Here is an 18028-nt window from a genome sequence, read left to right as displayed (position 1 = left end):
GGAAGAAAAACAATTGGAAGCATCTCTGGGCAGCGAGATGGTAGATACTTTTTACTTACATTTCTACTTTCCAGCTTTTCTCAATTGCATATGTTCGTTTTAAAATCCAGGGGGGAAGTGATAAGTATTTTAAGAATCCTTGGAATAATAATGAAAAGAAAGAGGAAACAGTGGGATGAACCAAATAACTGCTCTTATTTTTCCTCCAGCTCCACTGATCCTACAGGGTCCACCTTATGTGTTCGAAGGAGACTCCGTGCTTCTAAGGTGTCGGACACAAGCAAAAATGGAACTGAATACTGTAGCATTTTTTAAGAACGGTGAACGCCTGATATTACCTAATAATAGTTCTGATCTGCACATTGATGATGCCGATCTGGCGCACAATGGTCACTATCACTGTGGTGGCTATATGCACACGTGCTGTACAGCTTCTTCCAATAGAGTCAGCATCCAAGTCCGAAGTAAGGCTTTCATTGTTTTGTGAGTGGGCTGGTGAGAAGGAGGGCACCTGAGGTTGCAGAGGTAGACTAGGAAGAAGAGGGTGGGCTGGGGTGCCCGTGAGAGAAAGTGCGACTGTGCTGTTTGTGCTGATGGACGGCAGAACTCAGAAATGCTGGTGCCACAGAGGCACTTTTCCCTCCGGTGCCTTTCCAAGCCTCACTCTTCTGGGGACTGCTGTGATCTTTCTTTCTAGTGCTGTTTCCACGTCCCGAGCTGAGCAGCAGCTCCTCTGAGCCCACGGAGGGAAGTCCAGTGACCCTGACCTGTCAGACTCAGCTCCCTCCAGAGAGGTCACATGTCCAGCTCCAGTTCTGCTTCTTCAGAGACGGTCAGGTTCTGGGGTCAGGCTGGAGCAGCTCCCCAGAGCTCCGGATTCCCGCCCTGGGGACAGAGGACTCAGGGTCCTACTGGTGCCAGGCAAAGAGAGTGAATTCCCACGTTCTGAAAGAGAGTTGGAAGATCTCCATCCCTGTGAGGGGTGAGTCTCAGTGGGTCCTGGGATGGACAGGGGACGGGACTGGGAGAGTTGTGTGCAATCGCACATCAGTTTGGTTCGTGTGGAACGTGCTTCTTCCACGTGTGAGAATGGGAGCTGTGTGACAGAAGAGACCTCAACTCTTGTGGACATCTTAGAAGAGTTTAGAGAAAAAAAAAAGTCCAGGAAGAGAGACAGGGCTCATTTTTCTTTCGCTGCCTTTAGATACGACTCTTTTCTTCTCTGAAAACTCTCTTCCCTGATGCCCTGTGTTTCCTGCTCGGTCTATAGTCATGAGCCATGGCTGGGCTGCCTGGACTCTGCTCAGCCAAATGGACAGACTTGGAACACTAGGTGCCTGGAGCAGAGTGCGGAAAGACAGGGAAATCCAAGGACAAAAGGTTGGGGAATAAACGGTTCCAATTTCATGTCCCTGGGAATGGTGGTGTGCCATTTTCATTTTTCCCCAAGTTTCTAAAATTGTAGACATTTTCAAGCATGACTCTCATCCAATGGCCCAATGGTTCCCTTTATGAAATTTGGTCTGTCTCATGGAAAATATATTTAAGCATTAGGAAGGGACACGTGGCCTGTGGTGCCCAAATTCCTGAGTGAGCCGGGAAGGAAAGTGATAGCATTTCCCGTAAATTCATCCCTGTTCCTAAGAAAAACAAAAGTTCAATGATACTTTCTTCTAAACTGACTAAATCCTATTAATCTTGCAGTTCCAGGAAGCAGAATTTTTTAGGGTCACTAGCTTAAGGACAAACAGTCCAGCAAAGGTGGAGAGGGGATTTATGGTCCAATAGTTAAAACGCAATAATTCCTGACAAAGTTTTCCCCCAGCCTCGGGTTCTTCTCCCCTTCAGTTTAATGATCTTCCTTTGTTCTTAAAGCCCTGAGGATAACTCAAAAAGCACTGCCCTAAGCCAACATCACGACCAAAAGCCCATCACAGATGAGCCTACTAGACGGGACTGTCCGGGGTCCCAATCCTTTGACCTTCTGTGTCACATGCTACACAGGTTAAGAAGGGTGTGCTCCAGGGCAAGCCTACTAAACACGTCAACAGTGTTCCTTTCCAATTAGCTGTTGCTGTCACTGAATCCCCAGGACAGTCTCCTTTGATGCCAAGTCTCCCTGCCCCCTGCACACCCTGGTCATTTTACTCAGCTGTTTGGGCAGCAGATATCACCTCTGGGATGACTGACCATGTTCTATCAAGGTGTGGGTGGGCATGAGAGCAGGATAGAAGACGGGGCTAACTCTATTCCTAGGCTGGACTCTCCACAAGAACATTAGGAAGTAGAGGACCTCCCTAGCCAAGCAGGGACCACAGCCTCTCCAACCGTCTCCCTGTTCCCAAGGACAAGGTAACTCCACTCCAGGCTAACCTCATATAGGGAATCAGCGGATTCTGCCATTTCCAGCCTGTGACTCTCCTCTGTCCACGAGCACCCCACTGCCACGAGGCTCACGTCTATACATTTTTTTTAATTTATTAGGAATTACTGTCAAGGTCAAAATTCGCACTGACCCAGCCTTAGGACCAGTGTTTGAAGGGCAGAAGTTGACGCTCATCTGCTCAGTAGACAGGCTCCCGGGGTCCATCACGTTCTCCTGGTATAAAGTCAAGCTGGGGAAGGAAACGAAGATTCACACATCCTCAGAAGCGGAATTCAAGATCTCCATGGTGACAGACAGAGACGCTGGGGACTATTACTGTAACGTCAACAGTAGTCACAAAAGTTTTACCAGCAGGCTGGTGACCATCAAGCCACGGAAAGGCGAGTGCTACTGAGTGTCATCCAAGGAATGGATTACCAAACTGCACACAGGGGTCCTCTGTGCAGACCACAGGCAGTCGGGTGGGAGTGGACATTGGCATCCAATGCTCTGAGAAGCCTTCCGGGAGTTAGTCAGAGTCTAGCAGGAAAGAGCTCAGGACAGAAGGGGCTGTGGGCCGTGGGAGGTTTTGGAAACTCTCAGACATAGAGATTAAAGAAAACGTTCAGTGGTGAGGAATATGTCTGCGCCCTTCATATTCACCAATCCCTTTGCAGTTTAAGCAACGATCAGTGCCTCTTAAGAATGAAAAAGCAGAACAATTAGGATGTTAGAGTCAGGACTGATCTAGGGCCACATCTCTTGACCAGGCCCTTGACTTACGGATCTTCAGGGACCCTCCCTACACACATGTAAACAGAGACGGTCAGAGAATGGGCACGGGCAAAGCCCTGAGCCCTACCCTAATGAAGTGCCCCCAAGGACATCATCTCCTCTGCAAAAGGGGGGCAGGTCACCTGATAAGGGGGGCAGGAGGGAAGAGGCAGGGGTCTGACGGAGAAGGAATAGATGGGAGCAGACCAGATGGAGGATGGGGAGGGATGGGGAGAGAAGCCTGGGAGGTTGCTGGACCACCCTGAGGGCCAGGAGAGACTAGAGTCTGGCCGTTTGCTCTGGCCACAGATGGCAATTACAGGGAAGAGGCAGAAGTGACGGTTGACTCATTTTCTCTCCCTCAGCCGCTGTGTCTCGGCCTGTCCTCACCCTCAGTCCTCCTAACAACCGAGTTCGTGAGGGAACCCGGGTGACACTTCACTGTGAAGTCCAGAGAGGTTCTCCCCCGATCCTGTTCAAGTTCTATCATGAGTCTGTCTCTCTGGGGAGAAGCTCAACCCCCTCTACAGGAAGAGCATCCTTGGGCATCTCTCTGACCACAAAGCATTCTGGGAACTACTACTGCACTGCTGATAACGGATATGGTCCCCAGCGCAGTGAGGCTGTGAGCCTGTCGGTCGCCAGTAAGCCGTGGTTTCCTCCATTCACCCACCCCTCTCTCTGACCCCTCCACAAATGTGCTCCCACTTCCCAGTGTCCTGTGCTTTTTCCTTGGGAAAAGCCGATGTACTCTCCACTCCCCTCTCCAAACCAGCCATCCCCCCTGCTGCCTGTGCAGCCTGGGTGACATCACACCTCTGGATGTCACACAGCTTTCTCTCTCCTGGCCCCTCACCAGGAAGAACCCCCAATTCTCCCTTTCTCTCTACTTGTCCCGTGGATCTTCCGGGAGGAAAATCAGACAGTTGCTCTAAAATCAGTTTCCAGAGCCCAGAGGTATCTCTTGTTAGTTTACTATCAGACATTTGTTCAATCAGTGTATCAAGCAGCATAAGATATAGACGGGATCCCTGTTATCCAAAATGTCCCTCTTGTTGGAGCATTTTTAAGAGTTGATTAGGCAGTGGTATAAGGAGGCAGAGTCAAGGGAGGGGCTGGACACAGGTCAGGAGACAGCGTGACCTTGGTTTTTTGGTCTAATGACCTGAAGGCTCTTGAAGGTAGTTCTCATATAATTCAAATGGACTCTATTGAGACTTGAATGTCAGTTTTGGGCCATCCACATGACAAAATTCCAGGCCCCATTTTTAGGGAGACAGTGTGATTTGGGGACTGTACTGATAGCAGAGAGTCCACTTTTGGTGAAGTCTGGAATCAGCCTCGATTTGACCTCCTCTAATACAACAGACCCATTCTGGAAGAGAAGGCAGAACCCAGTCCCTCTCACAATAGATGTGCAAGTTATGAAAGAAAGGACCAGGGAACCCTGCAGAGAGATCTCACATGGCAGAGATAAAGAGTCTGTGTCCCTGACATTCAGAGACCAGGAAACTGGAGACAGGGATACCATTATCAAAGGTGTTTAGAGACGTTTGAAGTGCTCTGTGGTGGCCCATGTGTTCACCTCATATTGCCTGTGGGTGCGTTGCACTGACATCTAAGGATACATCAGGCTGTGCCAAGTGCACCCATCTTGAGGTCTAATAGCAGATGCAGATGAGTCCTAGGACAAACGTCAACCTGAGGGACAGAAATACCTGGAGGTGGCAGAAGCAAACCTGCAAGGCCCACCAATCTGACTTGGGAGACGAGAGGCATTTTCTTAGGAGAACTAAGGCAACTTGAAAACCCCTTCTGTGTGAGTTGAGACCCTAAGATGAAAGAGAACATTTCAGGAAAAGAAAGGGAGGGCGGGAGGAGAAGTGAGAGGCTGGGTTCCAGGCAAAGGCATGTGCTAAAGAACCAATACTCGGGGGGCCAGTAGGAGGTCAGACCCACTGGCCGCAGGATGGAGTGAAGACCGGGAGCGAGGATGAGGAAGGGAGGGCGGCTGGCCCGCCTGGCCCTCCACACTAGGAAAGCCTGTGGGCTTTATGCAAAAGGGTAACCTGGGATGCAGGAGGAGTTTTAGTGCTGGGGAAAATCACCGCAGCTGTAGGATGAAGAATGGATGGTAGAACAGCCAGATTGGGGACCAACGGGGAGCAGATGTAAGAACCCAAGAAGAGAAGGTACTGTTGAGCAGTATCCCCAGGCCGGTCTCAGCTGAGGAGAAAGGACACCAAAAGGGTCCCAGCTGAGGGACGAGATGCTAGGAGAGGGTTCACACAGACACTAAACCAAGATCCTGCTTTAAGCAAAAGATAGTGGGCCAATTCAGAGGAGGCCAAGCTGGAAGTGATGGAAGACAAGAATCCAGCCTCAGGCTCTGCATTTAGCCACAGAGTCCTATTTGGTAGAACAGAGGCTATAACCGGAGTACCAGGGTTTGACTGTTGCCTCACCACTTATTACCTGTATGACAACCTTGTTGAGCCTCAGTTTCCTCATCTGTAAAATAGGAACAGCTACAGTGCTTACCTCAGGGAATGGTTTTGATGGTTAACACATGTAAATATCTACATATTACACATGACAGAGACACATATATGCCAGACCTATAGTTAAAAGAACTCTACTGTCATAATAGCAAGTATCTTTTGTTATTATGAATAGCATCATTATTGTTATATTCATAAATAGGAAACCTCAACTTTAGTAGATTTGGCATAAACACCAGTGGTAATAAGCAAGAAATGAGTTTGAGGTACAGCAGAGAGCCAGTAAATGTAGGTCATCTCTTCTAGAAGCCTGTCCACAGGAAAGAGGAGACAGAAAACACTAAGCGCAAGCAATGTTGCTATTATATTGTTTTGTTGCTTTTCTAACATGAAGAGGGTCCAACAAGATCAAACAACTCCAAATGAGGTTTGGAGAAAGCTGATGCAGGCAGAGAATTTATATCCAGGATAGAGACAGGTGTGCACAGGGTCAAGAAACAGGAGAACCCACCTTGGGCAATCAGAATCAAAATGGAGTCACTTTCGTCAAGCCCTAGGCAAAACAAACAAAGCCAGGAAGTTATGAGGAGGGGGAACTCATGCATGCACGCCTGATAACAACAACTATTCATAAAATGACTCCAGAAACACAGCCTTGCATAAAGATCACTGTACCCTTGCACACAAAAAAAATATTTTTGTATGAGCATTTGCCCAACAACTATTTTATCTTGGACAGACACCACCCTTATTATTCATTTGTATAGTCAAGGGTTACTGTTTCAGAACCATCTTATGTAATTCTCCTCCTTTCACCCCTAAAAACTCCCCTTTGCCTCAGCCTCCTTGGATAGGTTCCTAGTTTTCATGCCTGTGTATCCCCTTGCTGTGCTCTGCTGGTCTCCCATACACTTCATCTCTAGAGAATCTCTCTCTGTTATTTGGATTGACCCAAGGAATAACTCTTCCAAGGTCACAGAGCAGAGGGGAGGAGCCAAGAGCTGATGGGGGTAAGGATGGGGGTCTGGTGGCAGCAAGATAAGGCGACTTCTTCCCCAAGGGCTTCATCTCTGCAAAAGGGGGGCAGGTCACCTGTCAAGGGGGGCAGGAAGGAAGAGGCAGGGGTCTGACGGAGAAGGAATAGACGGGAGCAGACCAGATGGAGGATGGGGAGGGATGGGAGGAAAGCCTGGGAGGTTGCTGGACCACCCTGAGGGCCAGGAGAGACTAGAGTCTGGCCGTTTGCTCTGGCCCCAGATGGCAATTACAGGGAAGAGGCAGAAGTGATGGTTGACTCATTTTCTCTCCCTCAGCCGCTGTGTCTCGGCCTGTCCTCACCCTCAGCCCTGCTGAGAACTGGCTCCTGGAAGGAACCCGGGTGACACTTCACTGTGAAGTCCAGAGAGGTTCTCCCCCGATCCTGTTCAAGTTCTATCATGAGTCTGTCTCCCTGGGCAGCAGCTCAACCCCCTCTACAGGAAGAGCATCCTTGGGCATCTCTCTGACCACAAAGCATTCTGGGAACTACTACTGCACTGCTGATAACGGATATGGTCCCCAGCGCAGTGCGGCTGTGAGGCTCTCCGTCTTGGGTAAGCCCTGAGTTCCTGCTAAGCCCATCCCCGGTCAGAGCCCTCTCTCTCAGGCCCCTTCACAAGTCTGCGGGAACCTTCCTGCTTCCTATCACAGTCAGCCTAACACCCTTCTCGACTCTCAGCAAACCCAGGCCTCAGGGCTTATCCATCCCTGGCTCAACCTGACCCTATGACAGCTCAGAGACCCCCCCAGCTTCTACCCAACACATTTCTTTTCACAAATCATCACTTTGTGCCCTCCGTCTTCTGAGCCAATTTTTCTTCACTTGATGCACAGATGCTTCACCTGTTTCTCCCTAACACTCGTAGTTCAGCTGCAAGCACCGCCATGTGGGCAAATATTGGGCCACACCATAATTTCTCCAAAGAAGTCTCAAGCAGTTACAGCTCTCACAGTAGGTCTGCAGAGGACTGGATGTGAAAGGAAAGAATATGACGATTCCAAAACCAGAGCCCCCAGCCTTAATGCATCCACTAACCCATTATAATGTTTTATTATGTCCTCACACTTAGCAATATCTAAATCCTCTCTACTTCCTGTTCCTTGTCTGTCTCCCTCAATGTCAGTGGGATATAAGCTCTAAGAGTACAGGACCTCATGGCATAGGTCTTCCCTACCTCCCTGAGCCTAACAGTGTGTGACACTGGGCATTTGGAACTTTTCTATTCTTGTGCAAGAATAGAATAGTGTTTATCAGAGGCTGGGAAGTGGTCGGGGAAGAAGATGGTTAATAAGGGTGCACTTGGAAAGGGGGGATATTTCTAATGTTCTATAGCACATTGGGAGGGTACCTATGATTGACAACAACTAACTGTCTACTTCAAAATAATTAGCAGAGAAGATTTTGACGTTCCCAACACAAAGAAATAATGAATGTTTGAGGTAATGGATTAACTAATGATCCTGACCGTATACATGTATCAAAATAGCACACTATGCCCCAAATATAGATATGATTACTATGTCAATTAAAATTTTTAAAATTATAAGGAGAAAAGAAGATGACATAGTACTTTTATGAAGAAGAATTGCTACAGAAAACAGGAAAAAAACTCTCAAATTCTTCTAGATAGTCTCAATACAATTAGAGAAAATATGGACTCAAAAAAAGTTCAAAAATAAATTAAAGAGGTCAAAGAAGAGATGATAAGACGATAAAATAATAAGAAGAGATAAGAAAACCATTCAGCAGAACTTGGGAGAAACAAAGAAAATTACAAAGATGTTCTAGAAATAAAATCCAATGTAAGGCAATAAGAATAGAAGAGATACCCCTAAAAAATGTTAATTGAATGAAGAATCATTATAAGAAAACAATACAGAATGCAAAACAGAAAAAAGAGGCAAAAATATAATATGGAAAGCAGACAATAGATACCCCATGTTTGGATAATTAAATGCTTCTAGTGGAAAAACATTTTTAAAAATAAATAACAGATTTCAAAAACAGATTAGAAAACCACACTGAAGAGAAAAACAAAACTCAAAGATGTAATTTGAAAATTTCCTAAAATGAAGAAAACATTAGCATGTACATAAGACTATCTTCAATTAAGTTTTTGAACTTCAGAATTAAAGTGTGTGTGTGTGCACACGCGCGCGTGTGTGTGAAAGAAAGAGAGAGAAGAGAAGCAGAGGGGAAAGGAAGCGGGGTGGAGTGAGAGAGAGGGTTTTTGGAAAAAATGAGCAGTCATCTCAGAAAGAAAAATATCCAGTTGGTCCTTGACTTTGCACAGTAGTGGATGCCAAAGAGAGAAGTGTGGTGTCCAGACTTGGACCTCGAGGAGAGGCATGAGAACGGAGAATTTTATATCAAACTGAAAAGTCACTGTCAAAAAATGCAGAAACTCAGGGAATTTAGTGCCCTTTAACCATTCTTGAAAAAAAAAATTACTTCTTGAGAAAATCCAGCCCCTCAAGATGTGAATCAACATAAAGGAGGGAAACGTGATATGAAAATACAGACTGAACCTAGTAGATCAGGGTTTCCCAACCCTGGCTGCACATGAGAATCACCTGGGAACTTGGCAAAAATCCTCTCATTAAGCTCCTCTCCAAAAATATTAAATTCAGAATTTCTCAAGTAAGACTTGAGAAACAATATTTTTTAACACATATTCAGGTGAGAATATTGTACCACAAGGTTGAAAAACCACATATTTCGATGCAGAAACAGTGGCCAACCAATTGTGAAAACTATGGTTATGAATAGAAAACCAGGGTTGGGGCTGTAACTCGGTGGTAGAGCGCTCGCCTAGCACGTGTGAGGCACTGGGCAAAACTCAGCACCACATCAAAATAAATAAATAAGATAAAGGTATTGTGTTTATCTACAACTAAAAAATCCGTTAAAAGAAAGAAAACCATTACAAACACTGAAAATTTAAAAAATATATGTGTAATGAAGAAAAATCATCTGGTCAGAAGCAGGAGAGGAAGTAAAATAACAATTATTTTCTTGTGATCACTGTTATTTCATAATGAGCAACAAAAAAGAATTTGACTTGACAATTTTTTTAAATTAATGTTGCTTCCAAACAAATAATCATCTAAGGCGACAAACACACCAATTGCCCTGATCTGATCATTCCACATTGTATACAATATCAAAATGTCACACTGTACCCATAAATATGCACAATTACTGTATGTCAGTAATTAAAATGGAAAACGTTTTATAAAATTAATAACAAATTTCAAAGTTTCCACTTTATAAATCATTTCTGAGTATTTTTAGAAATTCATTAATGGGTTAGTAAAGTTACATGGAAAACCAACTAGCAGCCTGTAGAGTCACACAGGAGAGAATGAGTGAATTATTCAAGTGAAGTGACTAGAAAAAGAGAATAAATAATAAATATAAACCTAACTGAAAAAGGTATGAGGAAACAGATACTTATTTTCCCCTAGTGCAGGTGTTAATTGGTCCAACGTTTTAAAGAGTAATTTATCATTATTTAAACTGTTCATATACCTCCTCCAAGAAATTCTACTTCTAAGAATTTATCCTAATGCATGCACAAATATATAATGATATATCTACAGGATCATTTAATGCAGTACTACACAAATATTTTAAAATTATGACCTAACCATTCATTCAGAAAGAATTGCTTAAGTATATTATAGTAAATAAACACAATGGAATATTCCAAGGTTTGTAAAGTAGGTAATATCTGTACAAAATTTTACATACATAAGAGTTGCACTTTATTGTATATAAAGAAATATACTTTGAGGCTGGGGTTACAGCTCAGCGGTAGAGTACTTGCCTTGCACTTGTGAGGTACTAGGTTTGATTCTCAGCACCACATAAAAATAAATAAAATAAGTAAAGATATTGTGTCCACCTTTAAAAAAATTCTTAAAAAAATATATACATATATATAAACTTTGTTCTTTTAAGTGAATGGTGCAGATCATTCATAAATACCACAGAAAGAGGCTCAGGGTAGGTTGCTAAGGCAGAAAGCAGGTTGCGGAAGAGTGTGTATTGTGATCCGCTGCCTGTGGTTTTCACTGTATTTATGTGTTGATGTAAGTATATTTGTACATAGAAACGGCTTAGAAAGTTATTAACACATATGCAACTGAGGAAATCTCTGAAAAATAAGAATAAGATAAATGATAGAATGTTTCTTATTTATTTTATATAATTCTGTAAATTTAACATTATTTTAATGGGGAACTGTTTGAAATTTTTTTAAGAAGACACTAACGTCAGCTAACATGTTTTCTCTCCTCAGTTCCATTGTCCCGTCCTGTCCTCACCCTCAAGAATCCCAGCGTCCAGCCTGTGGTGGGGGACGTGATGGAGCTTCATTGCGAGGCCCTGGGAGGCTCCCTCCCCATCACATACACGTTTTATCATGAGGATGTCACCCTGGGGAGCAGAAAGGCCCATTATAGAGGAGGAGCATCCCTCAGTCTCTCTGTGACTCCAGAACATTCTGGAAACTACTTCTGTGAAGCCAGAAATAGTGCTCAGACACAACGCAGTGACACAATGACACTCACTGTCAAAAGTAAGTTGGTTTTTCCCACTAACAGCAGCAGAAGGGACAGACCATTGCCCCACCAGCCCCAGTAGGCGAGACTGGAGCTCAGTTTCCACAGAAGCACCCCCTGGGGGCTGTCATGGCAGGCCTGCTGCCTCACAGCCACATGGAGAGCAGGTGTGCCTGGATTCCACAGGTGGAGGAGCGTGCACCTTCCTTTCCGAGCTGTACCTTTTTTTCCCAGCTGTATTTTCCCTTCTCCACCTGTACTTCCCTTTCTCTAGCTGTACTTTCCTTACTCGAGCTGTTCTTTCCTTTTTCTAGTTGAAGAATTATTTCTGAAGCTCTACTGTACTTGCTATAGGTGTTCTTCCCTTTCTCGAGCTGTACTTTCCTTTCTCTCACTGTACTTTCCTTTCTCTAGCTGTACTTTCCTTTCTCTATTGGTACTTTACTTTCTCCAGCTATACTTTTCTTAATCTAGCTGTACTTTCTCTTATAGCAGTGCTCTGCAGCCATTGTTATGAAAACCCACAAATTTCTCCCTAGCTTCTCCTGCACCTCTGCCAGAGCAACCTGGGTCCCATCCGAGACCCCTACTCTTGCTTTTTTACATGCCCCTTTCCATTGAGCAATATCACCAAGTCCCACTCTCATGAGCTGAGCATCTGGTCACATCTCACTGATCCACCTCCACCCATTGCTTCACCATCGCTAAATCTGAGAAAAGACTCAGCTACCGGGCTGTATCACAAAGATCACTAAAGACATCCATGTACTTAGATCCCTTAAACATTTCCATCCCACCATCATTTTATGACTCTAAGAATCACATGTCTATGTCTATGATCAACACCATGGCCTATCCTTTTCCCACATCCATCATCCACCCTACATAAACACAGGCGTCCAACCCTAAAAGACCATTTAAGCACTTACTACTCACCATGACCTCCTGCCCTTCCAGCAACTCCTTCTGTCACTACTGTCCTCAGACCTCAACAGAACTCCCAGTTCAATCACTCTCCTTCTCCCTCCCTCATCCATCTGCCAAGAACACCTCTGACTCCTACCATCAAATTGAAAGTTTGTCTATCTCTCCACCCAATCAGTAACTACGCCCCCTTTCCCCCAGGTATGGAGCAGGGGATTCTTCTCCCGGTGTCAGTGAACATTTCCATTTGATCTCTACATTCCATCCTCTCATGCATCCTCAGAACCTTCAGGAAACCAACTATCCCTTTCTCACTCATGACTCTCAGCATCCCTCCTCATAGGCTCCTTCCGTGGGCATTTGACTTGCTCCATTTCTCTCACAGCTAGAAACACCACTGCTTGATCCTGCTCCATCCACTGCTCATCACACTTGCTCCACCCAAATCCACAAGGCAGAAACTGAGGGGTGTTCCTTGAATCCTCTCTATCTCTATTGCCACCACCCTAGTCAGAGCCTTCGTCATTCAGTGACTTTTAACTACCCCTCAGTTTCACTTCTGCCCCCACTACAGTCCTTTGTGCCAAACAAGGTCAGAATTCTGATACCATTGCTTAGTGAAGAAGGATCTAATTCCTCAGCATGGCGTGGGAAGCCCTGCCTGGCTCTCCAGCCTTCCCTCAGTGCTACCCCACCTATGCCCACCTTCTTGCCAGCCCAGGACCTTTGCACATACTGTCTACCTGCTTCATCTTTCCTCTTTCCTCTTTCCTCCCTCTTCCCATGGTTAATTTCTAATGCCATGAGAAGCTTCCCTGACTCATCTGTGCTAGATCCAGTCCCAGTATTCAACCTTTCTTAGCACCTGATCTTTGGTCTCAATTATCAATGCTTTGACTCTAAATTTCTGTTTTGTTCAGTTTCTGCCTACCATTTCCCCTGCATTGGAAGCTCTGAGAGCAGGGTCTGTGTCTTTCTTACCATTGAATATCCATTAGATACAGCCATTGTGGAACTTATGGATATCCTGTATTCAGTAATTTGTGAATAATTAAATATAAAAATGAGCAAATATACTGCAATGCCCATCCTTTTGTGAGTCCTGTTTCTAATGTAGCTCATACTCAAATCCATCCCTGGTTATATATGCAACAGCTCTCTCCTCTCCTTCACTTTCTGTTGAGCTGGTTTCTCCTCCCCCCTTCATCCTTTGACTTATCAGATGCACAGGTTTCAATTTCATCCCTTCAGACTCCTCAAATATGCGTGGGTTTGTACATCTCAGTGCTCCAAACCACAGGTAAGAACTGCACACATGTCAGTGTTTCCTGAGGTCTGAATAAGGTTCTGAGAATGTGTAAAGGATGAGCTCTCATTCGCGTCTCAAGGTCATTAAAAAACAAGAAAATCACTGTCCTGTTTGAAATGTCTTTAGTGTGGAAGAATATATTCAATCAGAAAGGCTAATGGCTGTTTTTCCTTCCCCAGTTCCAGTGTCCCGTCCTGTCCTCACACGCAGGGCTCCCATGTTACAGCCTGTGGTGGGGGACGTGATGGAGCTTCACTGCGAGGCCCTGGGAGGCTCCCTCCCCATCACATACACGTTTTATCATGAGGATGTCACCCTGGGGAGCAGAGAGGCCCATTATAGAGGAGGAGCATCCCTCAGTCTCTCTGTGACTCCAGAACATTCTGGAAACTACTTCTGTGAAGCCACCAACAGTGCTCAGACACAACGCAGTGACACAATGACACTCACTGTCAAAAGTAAGTTGGTTTTTCCCACTAACAGCAGCAGAAGGGACAGACCATTGCCCCACCAGCCCCAGTAGGCGAGACTGGAGCTCAGTTTCCACAGAAGCACCCCCTGGGGGCTGTCATGGCAGGCCTGCTGCCTCACAGCCACATGGAGAGCAGGTGTGCCTGGATTCCACAGGTGGAGGAGTGCGCCTTCCTTTCTCACTGTACCTTCCTTTGTCTAGTTGTTCTTTCCTTTCTCCTACTGTCCTTTCCTTTCTCTAGCTCTACTATCCTTTCTCCAGCTGTACTTTACTTTCTCTACCTGATTGTTCCTTTCTCTAATTGTGCTTTCCTTTCTCCAGCTGTATTTTCCTTACTCCAGCTGTTCTTTTCTTTCTCTAGCTGTACTCTCCTTTCTCTATCTGTACTTTCCTTTCTCCAGCTGTACTTTTTTCAACTGCTGTACTTTCCTTTTATCAGCTGTACTTTTTTTTCCTCTAGCAGTTTTTTCCTTTCTCTCACTTTCCTTTCCTTTCTCTCACTTTACTTCCCTTTCTCTCACTGTACTTTCCTGTCTCTAGCTGTACTTCCCTGTCTCTAGCTGCACTTTCCTTTCTCCAGCTGTACTTTCCTTTCTGTATCTGTACTTTCCTGTCTCTAGCTGTACTTTCCTTTATCTCACTGTACTTTCCTTTCTCCAGCTGTACCTTCCTTTCTCTAGCTGTACTTTTCTTACTAGCAATGCTCTGCAGCCATTGTTATGAAACCTCACATATTTCTCCCTAGCTTCTCCTGTTTTCTGCCAGAAAAACTTCGGCTCTCATCGAAGAACCCTGCTAGGAAATTTCCCAACTTTCTCACTCTTGCTTTTTTACATGCCCTTTTCCATTCAGCAATATCACCAAGTCCCACTGTCATGAGCTGAGATCTGGTCAAATCTCACTGATCCACCTCCACCCATTGCTTCACCATCGCTAAATTTGAGAAAAGACTCAACTACCAGGTTGTCTCACAGAGATCACCAAAGACCTCCATGTATTTTGATCCCTTGGCCCTCATTCCATGACTCTAATGACCACATGTCTATGTCTATGTTCGTGACCAACACCATGGCCTGTCCTTTTCCCACGTCCATCATCCACCCCACATAAACACAGGCATCCAACCCTAAAAGACCATTTTAAGCACTTACTACTCACCATGACCTCCTGCCCTTCCAGCAACTCCTTCTGTCACTACTGTCCTCAGACCTCAACAGAACTCCCAGTTCAATCACTCTCCTTCTCCCTCCCTCATCCATCTGCCTAGAAAACCTCTGACTCCTACCATCAAATTGAGTGTTTGTCTATCTCTCCACCCAGTCAGTAACTACGCCCCCTTTCCCCCAGGTGTGGAGCAGGGGACTCTTCTCCTGGTGTCAGTGAACATTTCCATTTGATCTCTACATTCCATCCTCTCATGCATCCTCAGAACCTTCAGGAAACCAACTATCCCTTTCTCACTCACAACTCTAAGCATCCCTCCTCATAGGCTCCTTCCGTGGGCATTTGACTTGCTCCATTTCTCTCACAGCTAGAAACACCATTGCTTGATCCTGCTCCATCCACTGCTCACCACACTTGCTCCACCCAAATCCACAAGGCAGAAACTGAGGGGTGTTCTTTGAATCCTCTCTATCTCTATTGCCACCACCCTAGTCAGAGCCTTCGTCATTCAGTGACTTTTAACTACCCCTCAGTTTCACTTCTGCCCCCACTACAGTCCTTTGTGCCAAACAAGGTCAGAATTCTGATACCATTGCTTAGTGAAGAAGGATCAAAATCCTCAGCATGGCGTGGGAAGCCCTGCCTGGCTCTCCAGCCTTCCCTCAGTGCTACCCCACCTATGCTCACCTTCTTGCCAGCCCAGGACCTTTGCACATACTGTCTACCTGCTTCATCTTTCCTCTTTCCTCTTTCCTCCCTCTTCCCATGGTTAATTTCTAATGCCATGAGAAGCTTCCCCTGACTCATCTGTGCTAGATCCAGTCCCAGTATTCAACCTTTCTTAGCACCTGATCTTTGGTGTCAATTATCAATGCTTTGACTCTAAATTTCTGTTTTGTTCAGTTTCTGCCTACCATTTCCCCTGCATTGGAAGCTCTGAGAGCAGGGTCTATGTCTTTCTCACCACTGAATATCCATTAGATACAACCATTGTGGAACTTATGGATACCTTGTATTCAGTAATTTGTGATTGATTAATTAAATATAAAAATAAGCAAATACACTGCAATGCCCATCCTCTTGTGAGTCCTGTTTCTAGTGTAGCCCAGACTCAATTCCATGCCTGGTTATAAATGCAACAGCTCTCTCCTCTCCTTCACTTTCTGTTGAGCTGGTTTCTCCTTCCCCCCTTCATCCTTATCAGATGCACAGGTTTCAATTTCATCTGTTTTCAGATTCCTCACATATGCTTGGGTTTTTACATCTCAGTTCTCCAAACCACAGGTGTGTAATAACTACACACATGTCAGTGTTTCCTGAGGTGTGAATAAGGTTCTGAGAATGTGTAAAGGATGAGCTCTCATTTGTGTCTCAAGGTCATTAAAAAACAAGAAAATCACTGTCCTGTTTGAAATGTCTGTAGTGTGGAAGAATATATTCAATCAGAAAGAGCTGATGGCTGTTTTTCCTCCCCCAGTTCCAGTGTCCCGCCCTGTCCTCACCCTCAGGGCTCCCAGGGCCCAGGCTGTGGTGGGGGACGTGGTGGAGCTTCACTGCGAGGCCCTGAGCGGCTCTCCTCCGATCCTGTACAAGTTTTACCATGAGGACGTCACCCTGGGCAGCACAGTGGCCCCCTCTGGCGGAGGAGCCTCCTTCAACCTCTCCCTGATGGAGAAACATTCTGGAAACTACTCGTGTGAGGCTGAGAATGACCTGAGGATGCAGCACAGTGAACTGGTGACTGTCATTGTCACAGGTGAGCCGGCTGTGCCCACCAGCAGCACAAGCCAGACCTGCGGGTGCCTTCCCTTCCAACCGCACCAGACAAAGGTGCAGCGCTCCCCGGGCTCCTGTCTGGTTGCCTTCGCAGCCTCTCCCCGCCTGCAGAGCCCTGTTGACATCTGAGCTCCCTCCTGAGGTGGTTTAAGGAAGCCCAAGGATTCTGAGGATGGGTTTCTCTGCTCCCCCCAAATATCAGACCCTTCCTTGCCTGGGTTCTTCTCTCCTTGACTTCCAAGAAGCTTCTACTCCTGAGTTCACTTCATTCCCAGGAATAGAAGTTTTATCCATATTCCATATTAAAATCCTCTGCTAACATCCGCACAGCCTCCCAGCCTTTGGGTCCTTAAAGGATGGGCACAGGTGACAGGGGCAGAGGAGGGGACAGCAGGGTGACATGGGATAAAAATCGCCCCCATCAATTAAATTTGTCTTTTCTAAGCTGTCCTTTCACTGCTTGCCATTAAGTGTAATAACCAAAGGAAAAGTGCTTCTTTTGAGCTTTTAATCTGTTTGGCGATGACCTTTAAACCTTGTTTAGGGAGACCCAGGGTAAAGAAAAAGTCTCTTAGGGCTGTTACGATGAATGTTGCAGACTTGGCTTTAAAGATCAACTTCCTATATGACCTTCACCAAGCACCTTTCTTATACTGACCTCAGTGTCCTCATCCGTAAAGTGGGAAATCCGGCTAGATGGAAATCGTGTCATAATTTCCCTGTCCTAGATGGAAATTGTGCCATAATTTCCCATAATTTCCTGGACAGGGAATATAGAACATAGAGACACAAAGTTTCCTAGAAGGATTCGTGCAAAAGGAGAAGAGGGTTGTCCCTACCTCCGGGATTCGTCCCAGGAACGGGAGACTATGCTATGGTGTACGATTACCCCCAGAGTCAGGTAAAGCCAAACCTAGGTCTACACTCTTGGTCTTTCTTGGCTGAATCCCTAAGTATCTTGAGGAATAGAGACAAAGTTAAAGAAACAGGATAATTTGATCCTGCTAGCTCAGGATCCAGTCTCTACTCGAGGTAGCCAGTGCAGTGATCTCCAAGTCCCCGGGAGGTGAACTGATTTGAGGTGTGGTTTCTCCCATTCAGCCAGATCATTTGCTCCTGCTCTATGACCTCCTGTCCCA

At 45.6% G+C, this 18028-nt stretch overlaps 1 protein-coding gene across 1 annotated transcript in view; it reads left to right on the top strand.

Annotated features, from left to right (window-relative positions):
- The window catches only part of LOC144368732 (Fc receptor-like protein 5), a 31904-nt gene that overhangs the window by 5671 nt on the left and 8205 nt on the right, over nucleotides 1-18028 (top strand). The window contains exons 4-11 of the mRNA XM_078027849.1: nucleotides 210-464; nucleotides 698-982; nucleotides 2485-2772; nucleotides 3505-3783; nucleotides 6954-7232; nucleotides 10983-11261; nucleotides 13657-13935; nucleotides 16591-16869. Coding sequence (XP_077883975.1) covers nucleotides 210-464; nucleotides 698-982; nucleotides 2485-2772; nucleotides 3505-3783; nucleotides 6954-7232; nucleotides 10983-11261; nucleotides 13657-13935; nucleotides 16591-16869 — 2223 coding nt within the window. The remainder of the gene's footprint in view (nucleotides 1-209; nucleotides 465-697; nucleotides 983-2484; nucleotides 2773-3504; nucleotides 3784-6953; nucleotides 7233-10982; nucleotides 11262-13656; nucleotides 13936-16590; nucleotides 16870-18028) is intronic.

The sequence above is a fragment of the Ictidomys tridecemlineatus genome, chromosome 11, assembly GCF_052094955.1.
Source record: "Ictidomys tridecemlineatus isolate mIctTri1 chromosome 11, mIctTri1.hap1, whole genome shotgun sequence".
In the NCBI taxonomy this organism is placed as follows: Eukaryota; Metazoa; Chordata; class Mammalia; order Rodentia; family Sciuridae; genus Ictidomys; species Ictidomys tridecemlineatus.
Note: the sequence above shows the minus strand (reverse complement) of the source record. Positions and strands in the feature narration are given on the sequence as shown.